This window comes from Pollicipes pollicipes, unplaced genomic scaffold, assembly GCF_011947565.3.
Source record: "Pollicipes pollicipes isolate AB1234 unplaced genomic scaffold, Ppol_2.1 Scaffold_7261;HRSCAF=8764_pilon_pilon_pilon, whole genome shotgun sequence".
In the NCBI taxonomy this organism is placed as follows: domain Eukaryota; kingdom Metazoa; phylum Arthropoda; class Thecostraca; order Pollicipedomorpha; family Pollicipedidae; genus Pollicipes; species Pollicipes pollicipes.
This window is the reverse complement of record NW_023597054.1, coordinates 27,790,229-27,805,877: the sequence shown is the minus strand read 5'-3', so window position 1 is coordinate 27,805,877 and position 15,649 is coordinate 27,790,229. Positions and strand designations below refer to the sequence as shown.

The window sequence follows — 15,649 nt, the reverse complement described above, 5'->3', positions numbered from 1 at the left end:
AGTGCATTCGATAGACTGGCAATCTTGATTTTGTGTTGACTTAAAGCGGGAAGTATCGACCCCTTATTTCTAAGTGATACTATTACTTAAGGTCATCATATACCAATGACGTCGGTAATTTTTTATGTTAAAGGCGTCTTTTGGATTATTCCAAAACCTGGCAGCTACCTTAACATAACTTTCCCAGTAAGCCTTCCAAGCTTCAAGTAACGTCCGCGACTGGCCAAAGGGCTGAGGGAGCATTCAATTGTTAAGTGGCAAAACGCTCTTTTAAGTCGATAATTTGTGAACATGTTTGCGAAGTGCACGAGGGTTTGGCGGGTCAGTCAGCCGCAGTTATTACATCGCAGACAGAGAGAAAATGTGGTCAATTATTCAAAAAGTGACGAATGGTCTCATGTCATTTAAATCCATAGCAGAGCAAGTCGTAGCCCAACAACATTTTGGCCGTCCAACGGCTGTTTCCTTTCTCCTTTGCTCTATTAGCTCCAAGATAAAGGCTCTTTTGTATGCATCTTTCCCTCGACCAACTAGCGTGAAGCATCCACGGATCCCTGTTGGGGCATGCATATATATCTTATTTGAAGAACTTGTTCTTGATTCTGTGGGCAAGGAGTTGTCTGAAGAGCGCATTAGAAAGTTGAGCCTTTCTTGCAGTTGTGTTGACCATCCGCTGCCAGAAACGCAATGTCATGCCGAGAGAGCAGCTGGGCGGTGTGCCAGCAACAACATACTTTAACATCGAATTGGCACGATGTCTTCACTTCAACGTTGAGCGGGTAGAAGCATGCGCGCATTTCATGCCACCGGAGGCGTAATGCTGTGATCACCTATAACCACACATTTGTGATCCACGGCTGGGGCCTCGCATTAACAGGACCGTGTTACCAACGTGCAGTGTTAAGTGCGTGATATTGAGTGCGGTAGCAATAAGTCATATATTCATATATGTGTTATCTTTTGGTGGTTTGGACTGGGCCAGCGAGTTGAAAATATGTTTTGCAGGCTGAGCTTACTCTTTCAGTTGACTGTCCATTGTGACGCGATTTAATACCATGATTTAAGATAAAGTAGCGATAGACGACGGCTGGCAAAAAAGACTTACTGACGTCTGAGCATGCTGTGCGTTTCGATACGTTCAAGTTAAGACTACGCAGCCTCGGGCTTCCACGCGTCTATTCTAATTGCATGTGTAATTGGTAAGCATGACATGAATCAGCATGAACCACACCAGCTGCCATAACAAGGTGTTTATTTAGACACTTCCACCTACCAGAATTGGTGCGTTGCAGTTTTCATGCGCCAAGCTATCCCCGGTGCGTAGCTATGTTTTGGTGCATGGCTGTCGTTTCATTAGAGACCGCGAAACATTCAGTTTCTCGCATGATATCAAAATGAAGTGCATGTGGTAACAAAAACAGTGTATTTATGTATATATGTATATGCAAGATGGCCCTCGGCATCGAAGACCAATTACAGATATGAATCATCATCGATTCTGTACAGGTCAATCAAATCGAGGGAAGTAAGAAAAGGGCACAAACAAATGGCTATCCCGTCCTACAGAGGTAATCCTTCATCGCCAGACACTACACCACATATGGTAACAATAAATCACACCCATACCTGTACAAGACAAGCAAAAGCGTGCGATCCGCTCAACAACAATTTGTGCTTTCTTGCTCTCTCTCCCTCATGATATGACAGGAATGCCACCAAATTAATCAGTTCACTGTACTGTACAAATCTGAAACCCATAAGGCACAAACCAAACTGACACGTGGGTAGGGTCACAACCAGGGTTTGAAGTTCAGCGGCCCCAACCATGTGCCAAAGTGAAGCCAGCCATTCGCTTAGCAGTTGCACAGTGACGACAGTGTGACGGTAAAGCAGGCACGAGTGACAGAGGCCATCCAGCGTTGTGGCCTTGAAAAAGTATTGCACAACAACAAACGAAGCCAAAAACACCTGAAGCGTTGGATACATTGATCAGCAGGCCACTAGGCAAGCTAAGCGGTGAGAGAAACCATAATTATACACAGTTTCACTGCGCAAGACTGACGTGGGAGAGAGAAAGGGTAAAGGTCCAACAACCATTCCACACAGCGTTGCTCGCACAACACTAGGTACATCAATGCCACCGTCTGTCGTACTTGCCTTTGTATAATTTGCGCGCGCTGGGGTCATCGACCCTTTGACTTTGACGCGACCTTGACGCGGAGTCAGACAGGTAAAGTGAGCCGCTCGGGTCGGCCCGCTGTTTGCTGTAAGACGAGTACTCAGGCATGGGGTCATAGTACAGTTCGTTAGTGTTGAAGGTGGACGCCAGCCGGTTCATGCTCCGCTCTTCGTCCGAGTTGGAGAACTTGCGACCCAGCTTGCCATCAAAGTCGATCTTGCGCGTGGGTGGTGAGCTGTAGTAGCTGAGGCCGGTATCGGGCACGCGGCGCGCGTACCCCTCGTCGCGCATGATCTCGTCGATGGACTTGAGCACGCTGTGGCCGGTGTCACGGCCGGGAGGCGCGCCGCCGCCGTCCGGCCGCTCGCCGAACGAGAGCTCCGCGCTCTCGCGCAGCCGCGCCAGCCGCATCAGTTCGTCGTGCAGTGTCGAGTTCTCTTCGATGTGGTGGCGTCGCCGCGAGATCTCCTGCTTGATCTTGTGGCGACGCTCCTCGCGGTTCAGCATCTCGTCGTCCTCGTCGCTCACGTAGGGCGACGGATGCCAGGACCGCGGCTTGCGCGGCTTGCGCGAAAGCCGGTGGCGCGGGCTACCGTCGCTCAAGTACGATCTACTGAACTCGGAAGAGTGGAGCACGCCGCTGTCGCTCAGCCGACGCTGGTAGGATCTACAAGGGGCAGAAACGCGCCGGTGTTACAGCGGGTAGGGGACGCCACGCACTGGCAGCATAGTGCGAAATGGAGACAGCGGCTCTCGCAAGCCACGGTCGCGCGACTCTTCTGCGGCGGTCACGGCAGGTCGAATGCAGAGACATAATGCAGCAATGTACAAGAATCTAATAATCGGAACGCACTGTCAGAAAATGCCAATGCATGGTAAGAAGGGATGGAGCGAACAGCAGCCACGAGAAAGAAAATGCGAAGAAGACGCGGATGAAATTCGATCACAACACATTTGCAATATTCAAACCATTTACAAGACAACACGCATATGCTTGGATAATCAATCACCAGACAAGATGACGCAGATGTTTACTTATGTCATCCAAAACTACGAAAAATGAAACAGGCGCAAAAGGAGAGAGATGATTGAGTCGAACAACTAGTTGACCAATGCAGAACCAGCAGAATTACTCTAACGCCAATCACTGACAAGGCCAGTGTTCGCAATAAGCACACACGATTAAGTATTCCACTGGCACAACACGGACGACTACAGAAAAATGGTACAGGCAGGCAAACCGCACCAGAATGGCTAGAGTGCAGCATAGCATTCAGGCGTGAGTCGAGGTATCGAGGGAGCAGTATGCAGCTAGCAGGCATAAACTGTTAGACGAGAGGCTTTGGCGCGCCCGGAGAGTACCTTAACAGCAGAGACTGTCTTTACATGATGAATTCCTCATCCCACAACCCACTGCCCTCATTGGACCTGCGCGAGAAAGAAAAGGAGGCTACTGAAGGGCAACAGCGGCGACGATCTGGGTGTCGGCAGGTCGTCTACGAGAACAACGGGACATGCCTGGTGCTTGACATGATAGGGCTCACAGAGCAGAGTTCATCGACGGTCCGAGGGCAAAGCCAGGCGATGCGGCAGCTTGAGACCCGGTCGACCGCCGGACTCCGACGTGGTCAGTGTAGGGGTCACCACCCAGGCATGAGAGGGGGAGGGCAGCAGACGCACAGAGGAAGACACATAGAACGACAGAAAGAGCGGGTGAGACACAGAAGTGCTGCACAGAATGCTCTAGCTGGCTAGCACCAGTACCGCCGTGACGTACCGGCCGACGGCTCCGGCACCGCCTCTAGACTAGGCTACAGGAAGCGCTTCTCTAGTGGCCGGCGGCACCGGGTGCCGGTCTGGTGGGGGGGGGGGGGGGGGGGGGGGGGGGGGGGGGGGGCGGGGGCGGGCGGTGCGACAGGGCCTCCGGCGGCGCCACGCCTACCTGTTAGGCGCTGGCCAGCCGACGCTCGAGCAGCTCCTCGCCCAGGTAGGAGGAGATGGCCGTGTCTCGCAGGCCGCCGCCGTACGGGGCGCCGATGTACGGGTGTGATGGGTCGCCCCAGCCGGCTCGGTCCCGGCCGTCCAGTGACTCGTACTCGAGCGACTTGAGCCGGGAGCCCAGCGAACCGCCGTAGCCCTGCCGGTGCCAGCAGCGATGCTTTCAGTACTGCGGCGGCTGACTGGTATTCAGCTCTCTTGAGCTGGTATATCAACAGATAGCTTGTTTTATCAGGGTAATTGAGTGCCTAGGGTTTAGTTGATTTGCGGAAGTATTCAAGATATTTCTCCTGGCATTGAGTACCTGATAAGCTGCCCAGATTGCAGGTCAAGTAAGCTTTACCTTGCAGAGAAGCATTAGTACGGCGTGTGACTTAATCGAGGGAGCAACCATATTGTAGATGTATTTTTTCATTATCATATATATATCAGAGAGAGAGAAGAGAGAGAGAGAGAGAGAGATAGAGGAGAGAGAGAGAGAGAGAGAGAGAGAGAGAGAGAGAGAGAGAGAGAGAGAGAGAGAGAGAGCGAGAAGAGAGAGAGAGAAGAGAGAGAGAGAGAGAGAGAGAGAGAGAGAGAAGAGAAGAGAAGAGATAGAGAGAAAAGAGAGAGAGAAGCGAGAGAGAGAGATAGAGAGAGAGAGAGAGAGAGAGAGAGAGAGAGAGAGAGGAGAGAGAGAAGAGAGAGAGAGAAAGAAGAGAGAGAGACATAGAGAGGGAGAGAGAAGAAGAAGAGAAAGAAGAGAGAGAGAGAGAGATAGAGAGAGAGAGAGAGAGAGAGATAGAGAGGAGAGGAGAGAGAGAGAGAGAGAGAGAGAGAAGAGAGAAGAGAGAGAGAGAGAGAGAGAGAGAAGAGAGAGAGAGATAAGAGAGAGAGAGAGAGAGAAGAGAGAGAGAGAGATGAGATGCATGTGGTGGATGTGCGGTTCGCGTGTAGGATGCGTGTTCGTGTGCGTGCTGTGCGTGTTCCTTTTTTGCATGTGCGCGTGTGCGGGTGCGGGTGTGCATGGGTGTATGTGTGTGTGCGTGTGTGTGCGTGTGCGTGTGGGTGTGTCCAAGTCTCTAAGATGATGGCGAGACCACGTACCGCCAGCAGGTCCTCGTCCTCGCGGATCGGGGAGACCGACGCGCTGAACAGCTTGGGGTCGCTGAGGTGGCGGCGGCCGACCGGGAACCGGCGGCGGCGCAACGTCGGGCTGAACGAGGTCAGGCCCATGCGCTGCTCGATCCTGTCGGCGGCGCGGCGGTAAATCAGCGCGCCGCCGGCATCTGGCCGTAATGGGTCGCCGCTGAGAGCGAGCGAGTGCCGCGCGCGCCACCGGCCGATAGCGGCCCGGCCGGCCGCGCCGTGTCGGCCGAGCTTATCGAATGAGTTATCTGACGCCGATTGGCGTCGGCCGACAGCATCCAGCCGCCGCCGCGGCCCAGTGCCGCGCTGATTGAGTCAAGCGAGTTACAGTGTAACGCTGTGTGTCAGCGGCGGCGGCTGTCGCCCCACCGCCTGCTCCAAGCCCCACCCAGCCCCGGCAATGGCGGCCGTGGTCCAAAGCGCGGCAACCCGCCATCGGTGATCAGCACGCGACGGCCCGCCATCGGTGATCAGCGCGCGGTGGCCCGCCATCGGTGATCAACACGCAACGGCTCGCCATCGGTGATGAACACGCGACGGCCCGCCATCGGTGATCAGCGCGCGGCGGCCCGCCATCGGTGATCAGCTCGCGGCGGCCCGCCATCGGTGATCAGCTCGCGGCGGCCCGCCATCGGTGATCAGCACACGGCCCGCTGTCTGCGGGAGACGCCAGCTCCGGCGCTCACCGCTGCCGCGTGGCCGGCGACAGGTTGGTCTGGCGCAGCGTGCGCCGCCGCTCCTCGTTCAGCGCAGACAGCTCGGCCTCCAGCAGGCGCCGCTTGTCGTCGGAGGCCGTGCGCAGCTCGTTTTTCAGACTGTTGGCGTACGTCAGCTGCAACGGAGGCGGCGCTGCTGATTGGCGGCCGCCTCGGTGGCACCCACACCGACAGCCCTGGCGGCGCCCGCCGTCACAGCAGTCGATACAACGCCGCGGCGGGCTTCGGCGGAAATAGACGCCCCGCGATAGGGTTATCGTTGACGTCGACGCCGGCGTCGACACTCAACGACTCGCGGGCGAAACGAATGGCTCGCTTTGGTGTGGCCGAATGGCGCGGGCCTGTGTACATCATGGCTGGGTGTGGGCGGGGGCCCGGCGACGGTGGGTGGGGCGGCGGACGCGCCGGTCCTTACCTGGTTGGCAAATGTTTCTGAGAAGGAAGACGACACGCCCGGCTTGCTGTACACCAGGTGCTGCAGGTCCGGCGGCAGCACTGATGCGATGCTGGCGTTCAGGTTGTCGCGTGCCGCCTCTGTGGCAGACGAGCTCAATGAGCCCCGGCATAAAGGAACGGCAGGCTACCAAGCCACGGTCGAAGGGGAGCGCTTGTCGGGAGTTGTGATGCGGTCGTCGAGAAGTCGCTTTCCCACGAGCATTATGCATTTTGGGGGCATGAAAGCGGACCATTGGTGGGAGGGGACCAGAGCAGCAAGCTTTCAATTGTCTCACAGGCATGGCTTTTGTCATTCGGGCCGACGCTGTAGACCAATTGTTTATTACACCAAATAGCATACAAACTCGCAACTCATTCGCTCTCCCATTCGCTGGCGAGAGCCATTCCCCTGGAGCCTCGGCAAATTCAGAGCACGAGCCCCGCACAATAGATTTCCCACCCATCCAACATCCGGCCGTGTCTCTCCGTATATGTGTGGCAGTGCGTGACGGGCCACAGTTGGAGCTCACAAACGAGCCTGCGGCGGCCGCGTTGGCTCCGGACCCGCGCCGCTCTCAGCGGGCCGGTGCGGTTTCCGCCTGGCCCGGCGGGTCAGCACGCTCCCACGGTCGCGTTCGCTGCGTCTCACCACTCTTATCAGCGACGGACGGCCGGCCGAAACAGCGGACCCCGACCGCCGGAGCTCGAGGCCGGAATGAGCCACCTGCGGCCTGACCTGACAGCGATATGGCCGCCGGGCTCGCGGCCCCCCTCCCTCAGGGACCGCCCGGTGAAAGGTCACGGGGTCAGCCACTCCCAGCAGTTCTCCGTTCTCCAAACACAGCCGCGACGTGGAGCCGACTCTGCCCTGCAAAACTGGCCTTTAACCGGCCCGTACAGACAGCACCGACCCAGAGCCGGCTCTACACTGTAGAACCGGTCTATAACCAGCCCCGCACCGACAGCACCGACCCAGAGCCGGCTCTATACTGCAGAACCGGTCTATAACCGGCCCTGTACCGACAGCACCGACCCAGAGCCGGCTCTACACTGCAGAACCGGTCTATAACCGGCCCCGCACCGACAGCACCGACCCAGAGCCGACTCTGCACTGCAGAACCGGTCTATAACCGGCCCCGTACAGACAGCACCGACCCAGAGCCGGCTCTACACTGCAGAACCGGTCTATAACCGGCCCCGTACAGACAGCACCGACCCAGAGCCGGCTCTGTACTGCAGAACCGGTCCATAACCGGCCCCGTACAGACAGCACCGACCCAGAGCCGACTCTACACTGCAGAACCGGTCTTATAACCAGCCTCGTACCGACAGCACCGACCCAGAGCCGGCTCTATACTGCAGAACCGGTCTATAACCGGCCCCGTACAGACAGCACCGACCCAGAGCCGGCTCTACACTGCAGAACCGGTCTATAACCAGCCCCGTACAGACAGCACCGACCCAGAGCCGGTTCTGCATGCACGCGCCCACACACATCCCGACATAGCATCCCCTTCCCTATCCCAACCCTCTCCACACATGCGGAGCGCAGAGTCCGCGCGCTTGCGGCGACTGTCTCACCCAGCGTGGCCAGCCGGTTTGTCTCGCTCATGATGCCCAGCGCGGAGCCGGGGCGCGCCGGCAGCTCGGGCAGCGGCGTCTTGGCCGCCGCCGCCAGGTTGGTCATGCTGGTGCTGGGCCGCGCCAGCGCCAGGCTGTTCAACGAGGTCGGCTCCCGCAGGTCGGCACTGTCCAGCGACGTTTGCCGGTGCAGACCCGCGTGACCCCTGCCGGCAGGAGCGAGCGCCAGGTCAGCGAGGGATGCGGGCGTCTCAGACGAGGCGGGGTCAAACGCCAGCGTTGGTGGCGTCTGATTGCCGTGTTGAGCGCCAGTGTTGGTGGCGTCAGAATGATACCAGTTTGATTGTTCAGACTGGTATCATTTCGTTGTCATGTCGGTGCAGGTTGACCAGCTGGATAGCCGGACGCGCCCGTGAAGGCGTTGCCATGCGTGACGGATTTCGAGTCGCGGAGTGCGGTTCCCGGTTCCATCTCGTGCAAGTACGATGCATTGCGAGAACGGGTGTACAAGCGATCAATGGTGAACCACATGAAATTCGATGGGGTCACTGTCCATGTCACCATTCTATGCCGAGGTCTTCCCTTAGTGATCAGATGAGTGGCAGAAACATCCCTGATGACAGAATAGATGGTGGCTGCAGTTGAGGTTATTCCCGGCATCTTCAGGACGCCTACGTCAGAAGACCTTACAGCGACGCTAATACCCGAGCGTGGGAGCACATCCCACGCGGATGACGCCGGGAAAAGGCGCGCGTTCGGCGACGATCGCCAAACTCCGTCTGAACGGTGATGACGATGACTTCCGGTAGCTTGCAGGTGGAGGTGAAAGGTCAGCAGCCGCCACGTGGGCCGATGCCAGGCACGCAGCCGGAGCCTTGGTAAGGCATGGCCACAGGGCTGACAAAGAGCCTTCTGATGACGAGAGGTGCCCCCCCCCCAAAAAAAACCGCATACAGCCCACTTGATCTAGAGCTGACGCGATTTTCTTCGTTAAATGTTTATTTTTGCCTTCTTGAACTGGAACGTAAGCCAGAAGCCACTGGAAGCTGCAACTCTGTATTTTGTATTCAGCTAGCTGAAGGAAGGCAACGTAAATGGCTGCATGAAATTAGTCACCGGCGCTGTTCATTTTAAACGGTTTAGCTGATGCTTTCTGAAATCGTAGAACTCAGAGGCTTTGCCAGCTTTTTCCTGGTTCTATAGAGGTATTGAGCACCGCATGAACATCGATTGTATATCCAAAGGAGGCCAAATCTTACTTAAACATGGTAAGATGCAAGTGTCTTGCAAGTCTGTGCAAGATACCCTCTGACTGGCATTTGAGGCACCGGCCCTCCATGCCGGCCCTAAAGGCAGGTGCTCTACAGGTGCCTCAGGCCGGCGCCTTAACGAGGGCCCTTATATGACCTACAGTCGGCCTTTCGGCCCTTTAGGTCCTCCAGCCTTCCAATCGGGCCCTCGACATTTGGTCTCGAAGGTACCTTTGGAGCCCTCCTCGGGCCCCCTTTAAATGACTCGAACACGGCCCCTGGTCGACTCGGGGTCACTTGCCAATCCAGTCCTGCTGCCAGCCTCCTGCTATGCAATGTCGGCCCGACCAATGTAAATCGCGGGCCCTGACTTTTTCCCTGCTGGAGAAATGGGTCCTCAGGCTGCAAAACGGAGCCGACTATTCGTTACTGGTGATGCCAGATCGACATGGAGGCCCTCATCGACCCAGGGGCCCCAGTCGGCGCGAAGGGCCCGATGATTAGCATTTGAGGTCACGGCCCTGCGGACCGCGCCCCTTAATACGACCTCCATCCAGCCATTCAGGCCCTTTGGGCCCTCGAGGCCTGTAGGGGGGGGGGGGGGGCACGTGTACCCTGTGCCCCATCCCCATCCCCATCCCCCCGTTCCGTGGTGCCACTGGCTGGTGCTGCAAGACGAATCCCACAGGGGCACGTGCCACTTTGATCAGTGGCCCGAGGCGTAGTCAATCCGCTTTATGCGGTGCTTGAGTATGTCCGCCGTGCGAGGAGTGGGCGGTCACGCCGCACGGGGAGTGGGTGGTCACGCCGTGCAGGAAGTAGGTGGTCTAGCCGTTCAGGGAGTGGGCGGTCACGCCGCACAGGGAGTGGGTGGTCACGCCGTGCATGGAGTGGGCGGTCACGGAGTACGGGAAGTGAACGGTCGCGCCGTGCAGGGAAGGTGGTCACGCCGTGCAGGGAGTAGGTGGTCACGCCGTGCGGGGAGTGGGCGGTCACGCCTTTCAGGGAGTGGACAGTTACGCCGCGCAGGGAGCGGGCGGTCACGCTGTCCCATTCACCAGCAGCCGCGCGTTGGGCGCGGAGCCCTGTGTGCCGACCATCATCAGTCGATATACCGAGCGGCCGGTACACCATGGCGTGCGGCACGACATTCTTTTGTCATGAAGTAGGCCATTGTTCCATTTACACGCCAAGCCTGCCGCAATCAAAAACAGCGGTGGACCCATTGCTCTTTTTATTAGCGTTAGACATGGGCACAAGGGGCACTGCAGTTTCGGAAGTCCAGACCTCATTTAGACCGGCCAATGTGGTGTGTCTCATTGCCACGCATTTGTGTGCCTGTGTCTGTCCGGATGGGCGTTGCGGTGCTTCTTCACGAAAATAAACTATGGTTTGTTTTTGCTGCCAGGCTTAAGCTTTAAGAGAGTAGATGCGTGTCATTCAAGGGCAATGAAAGGAATAAATACATATATATATATATATATATATATATATATATATATACGTGTGTGTGTGTATGTGTGTGTGTGTGTGTGTGTGTGTGTGCATGGCGTGCTTTGTGTCGAAAGATACCAAGCAGAAAGATCTGCGATTCCTATTAAATTGTAGACGTATGAAGCAACGTGCCTAGCTTGTCGGAACGGGATGTTAATGGGAAATGTGTAATTTCCTATAAACCATGTATGCCCGTAAGCCCTGTCTTACTAAGTAAGCATAGCATCATTTCTGGGCACATCAGTCCTTTAATAGGCCACAGGCTTTCCAGCTTGTACTCTCGTGTTGCTGGTCGTGTTGTGGCTCTTGAACAAGAAGAGTTAAAACAGATCGCACCTACATGAATGCAGTGCAAGACAATGCGTCCATACAAAATCTTCCACTGGATTAATTGTAGCGTCTCATTAAAACCGAATGGAAAAATAGCCATTGGGACAACAGACCACTGGCTGGCTGCCTGGCGGGCACATGGTGGTTGGTAGTCGATAAGGTGCTCGGCCCGCAGTGTAGCCAACACACCTAAATAAGTCGCACCTCATTACCTTCAAAATGGCGTTTGACCCTGATCCTGAACACTACAGAAGCGGCAGATGGCGTCACCTTTGAACACCACAGGCTGTAACACATCTCGCCGCCATCGGGGCGGTGTCTGGCGACGACTCTGAACGCCACAGGCTGTAACACATCTCGCCGCCATCGGGACGGTGTCTGGCGCCGCCTCTGAACACTGCAGACTGCCAAGCGGGAACGGGCGCCAGGCGCGGCTGGAGCGTTAACAATGCCAACTTATGGCGCTCAAGTTTCTATTCAGTTGGCGGAAGAGCCCTGAGGAGCCATCGACTTTCAGTTCGGCCACCAACTTTGTCGCAGGCGAACTTTATATACGCAGCTAGCGCAGCCTAACTATCAGCCATAAGAATAGTCTTGCGTCCAAGCTAGGCACCGTACGGTGCCGCAGATACTCTGACACTCTGCACAGCTACCTCACTCTCACTTCCACTCCAGCCGAGCTCAATGCTCAATCTCTGCCCCTGGCAGCGACCGCTGCAGGTCAAGAAATTCGTCCTCGGCGAAGCGCTAAAGATAGCCGATGCCTAAGTCGCTTCGAGTGATAGTGCTTGGCCGCCGAGTCCGTGGACAGCGGTCGGTCGCCCGAGGTAGTAAAACGAGGACGGCACACAGCCCCCGCGGCAGTACAAACGAGGACGGCACCCAGCCCCCGCGACAGTAAAAACGAGGGCGGCACACAGCCCCAGCGGCAGTACAAACGAGGGTGGCACACAGCCCCCGTGATAGTACAAACGAGGGCGGCACACAGCCCCAGCGGCAGTACAGACGAGGGCGGCACACAGCCCCCGCGGCGGTACAAACGAGGGCGGCACACAGCCCCAGCGGCAGTATGAACGATGGTGGCACACAGCCCCCGCGCCAGTACAAACAAGGGCGGCACTCAGCCCTCGCGGCAGTACAAACGAGGGCGACACACAGCCCCAGCGGCAGTACAAACGAGGGCGGCACACAGCCCCAGCGGTAGTTCGAACGAGGGTGGCACACAGCCCCCGTGGTAGTACAAACGAGGACGGTACCCGGCCCCCCGCGGCAGTACAAAAGAGGGCGGCACTCAGCCCCCGAGGCTCCGCTCGCCGGGTAGTGGAAATGGGGACAGGGACGCCAAACTCAAGGTATAACACATAACGGTAGCAAGAAGTAACCATGAGCTGAGCAGTAAAAGGCGTTGATTAGAGGTCCAAGCCAAGTAGATTATATATCTGCCTAATCAGGCCCAATTATCTGTATCCAGAATTATTTAAATCCCTTCGAAAATGCAAATTTTGTTCTGCGTCAAGCTTCAAGACAAAGTAAAGTGATATGGTTTTAGTATTTCTAAAGACGTGCGAGCACACAAAAGCCGGTTCGAACCCGTGCAACTCTTCGCCGCTCCGATAGCTGTGCGTGCATCGATGCCTCCCTCTGCCCGCTCGATACCATGCCCACTCTCACCGTTTGGTGAGCAGTTTGTGCTTGTCACGTTTGCGAGCCATGGGGAGCGGCGCCGCTTCCTGGTCCATGGGTAGGTAGGGCAGCTTGCGTCGGATGCGCAGCGACTTCTGGCTGTCGGTCTCGCTCATCGTGTCTGACGAGTCATCGCGCAGGCCACGCGGAGTGCCGGCCGGCGTCACCGGAGTGCCTACCGGAGTGCCTGCGGGGAGAGCGCGAGCAGTGAGCGTCAGGCCGGGCGAGGAGGCGGGGAGTCTAGCGTCGACAGGCTCCGTCATCGGAGTGGTCTTCGCGGGCGGGACGGCCGGCTCCGTCACGGGAGTGGTCTCCGCGGGCGGGACGGCCGGCTCCGTCACGGGAGTGGTCTTCGCGGGCGGGACGGCCGGCTCCGTCACGGGAGTGGTCTCCGCGGGCGGGACGGCCGGCTCCGTCACGGGAGTGGTCTTCGCGGGCGGGACGGCCGGCTCCGTCACGGGAGTGGTCGCCGCGGGCGGGACGGCCGGCTCCGTCATGGGAGTGGTCGCCGCGGGCGGGACGGCCGGCTCCGTCACGGGAGTGGTCTCCCTGACCGACCGGCGGATCGGCGGGACCGGATGAGAGGTGGTTGAGCTCGTCGAGGGGACGGGCTGTCAGGCGCGACTCTGATCAGAGACCACATGCTGGGGGTCTCGTCATCACGCACTGCCTGATGACGAGGAGCGGCACGCGCTCAGTTCGCTCCGGAAACGGCTCGGCGCCATTGTTCCGCACAATGCGATTATCGACGACTATCGCGCAGTTTCAACAGCACAACATTATTATCATGGTCGAACAAATTTGCATAATCAACTGCAGCCCTGCATTAGATATCCGGTCGCAATCCTTCGCTGGGATCCATACGAGACGCACCGCCGCTGTAGCGGCACCACACACCTTGTATGAACACCGGGCTGGTGTAGAGTAGGTCCCCAGTTATTGGATGGCGCCTGCAAATAAAACAACACCGTAAATCATAGAATGCCGAAGCTTGGCACCAAGTATTTGTGTGCTGTGCGCGTTTGACAGCGCCTTGCCGTTTCATTTGTCGCCGTGCAATTCCATGAAAACGTTGGGAAGATTAGCCTGTTTCTGAGTTATATGTTATCGTAATAGAATGTGGCAACCAATGGGAGGACACCATGAAACCTTGAAGTAACTTATCTGTTCCGTAAAAGGGTTAGCATTCAATAGCATATATGATTCGAAATGTTAGCAGGTCCAAGCTATTGTGATGAGCTGGTGCCAGTGGCCAGGCCTGACTACACCATATTTTAGTTTATTCCCTAAAGAACATATTTGTCCGTGATGTAGTATGCCGATGAGAATACATAACATTTTAGTCTAACGACTTAAACAGTCTAAATTGCGAACGGACAGTCATGACCTTTGCGTATCATTTAGAACAAAAAACACCGCTGCGTAAGAATGAGATCATATTTGATCTCACCGAACTGGACTCCTCCAATCGCAGCGCATCTGGAAATAAGCCGGGTCTATCTGAAGGAGGAGCTCTAGCGTGGCTGAGTACCGTCTGAGCGCCGGTCTATCTTGGGCCGCCCGCGGGCCAGCACGCACTGTCACCCACGCGGAGTGGGCGGGCTCGGGCTGCTGCCGGCCTGCGCTGGTTAAAACCAGGGGCCGGAGCCGGCCCTAATTTACCTCACTAGTGGATCGACGTGTGACGTCATCTGCGTTGCCATGACTGCAGGCGTCTGATTGGCCACCAGGACGATAGGCGTGGTTGACTTCATCTGAGCACTCGCTGAAGAGGAAGAAATGGTTGCTTCACTTCACGCAGAATGTAAATTGCTGGACAATTATGAAATAGTACGGTGGAAGTGCGCGTGAAGCTCAGAGAAGATGTAGGTGGAGCAGGTATATGTGAAGTTAACAGATTCAATGCCAATTTCCGCAAAACAAAAACTATTTGAACCTTTGGACGAACGCTGCATCGCGCCACGTCTATCGTGCGGTGCAGTGTTCGACAGTCACAGACGGGCCACTCAGAAACCGGACTTCAGGATGGATTGCCAGTGGTGCATCAGCACGGTTCGAAATAGCTCGTCATTCAAAGCAGCATTCTGTGTTCAGTCGTAACGTCTGCATGCGAGCATAAATTAATTAGGGCAATCGGATGGTACCCATGGAGACAAACACCGACGCGGTTCGTCGTCCGCGGTGCCGAGGCATCCAGTCGCGGTTCAGCAACGTCAATGACGGCATGCCCACTGAACCCACCGTCAACCCTGTCGACACACTCCACCTCTAGCAGACGTCGCATGTTATCCCTTTACGAGGAAGTCCGCTCAATGCTTTTTATTCGGAGGCGGTCCAAGGCCACCCGTCTGACAAGAGCTCCCTCTTCCTAACCCAGCAGTGCCCATGTCCTCCAGCACGCACGACCCCAGCTGCTCCCAATCCTCCCCGACCCATCCCTGACCAACCCAGCCCCGACACATCCTCGGCTGACCCAGCCGGCCGCCTCCCCCCCCCCCCTCAGGCTGACCCAGCCGGCTGCGCTGCCGCCTGCGCCCACCTGTGACGGTGGAGCCCGGCAGCAGTGAAGCGGTGGGCACCGCCTGGTACTGACGCGCCGCCGGCTGCTGGCCCTGCTGCAGCAGCCGCTGCTTGCGGAGGTGCTGCGCCTGATGGTGGGCGGCCATCTGCTGGTGGTACATGATCTGCTCGGGCGTCAGGCCGGTCGGGTGGCCGTAGGCCGGGTCCATGAGCGCTGGGTCAGCCGGCGGCGGCGCTCCGTGTGGCGCCGCCGGTCGCGGGTAGCCCGGCGCCGGGCGCGGGTAGCCGGCCGGCTGCGGCGCGGCCGCCGCTCGCGCCGTCTTATCCTCGGGCCG

General features: G+C 57.1%; 1 protein-coding gene across 2 annotated transcripts; it reads right to left on the bottom strand.

Moving 5' to 3' along the window:
* Positions 1-1,404: 1,404 nt before the first annotated feature.
* LOC119112169 (uncharacterized) lies at positions 1,405-15,551 on the bottom strand. Of its 2 annotated transcripts, XR_005095686.1 has the most exons (11): positions 15,334-15,551; positions 14,457-14,559; positions 13,692-13,744; positions 12,783-12,981; positions 8,038-8,243; positions 6,437-6,555; positions 5,992-6,137; positions 5,264-5,405; positions 4,122-4,316; positions 3,542-3,607; positions 1,405-2,846 (listed from the first exon to the last, which is right to left on the bottom strand). XR_005095686.1 is itself a non-coding variant. In XM_037236236.1 (10 exons), the coding sequence occupies exons 1-9, from the start codon at positions 15,521-15,523 to the stop codon at positions 4,125-4,127; spliced, it is 1,350 nt and encodes a 449-aa protein (XP_037092131.1). In that variant the 5' UTR covers positions 15,524-15,551; the 3' UTR covers positions 1,405-2,846; positions 4,122-4,124. The 2 variants fall into 2 exon arrangements, 1 of the variants encoding a protein (XP_037092131.1); XM_037236236.1 differs by lacking the exon at positions 3,542-3,607.
* Positions 15,552-15,649: the final 98 nt, after the last annotated feature.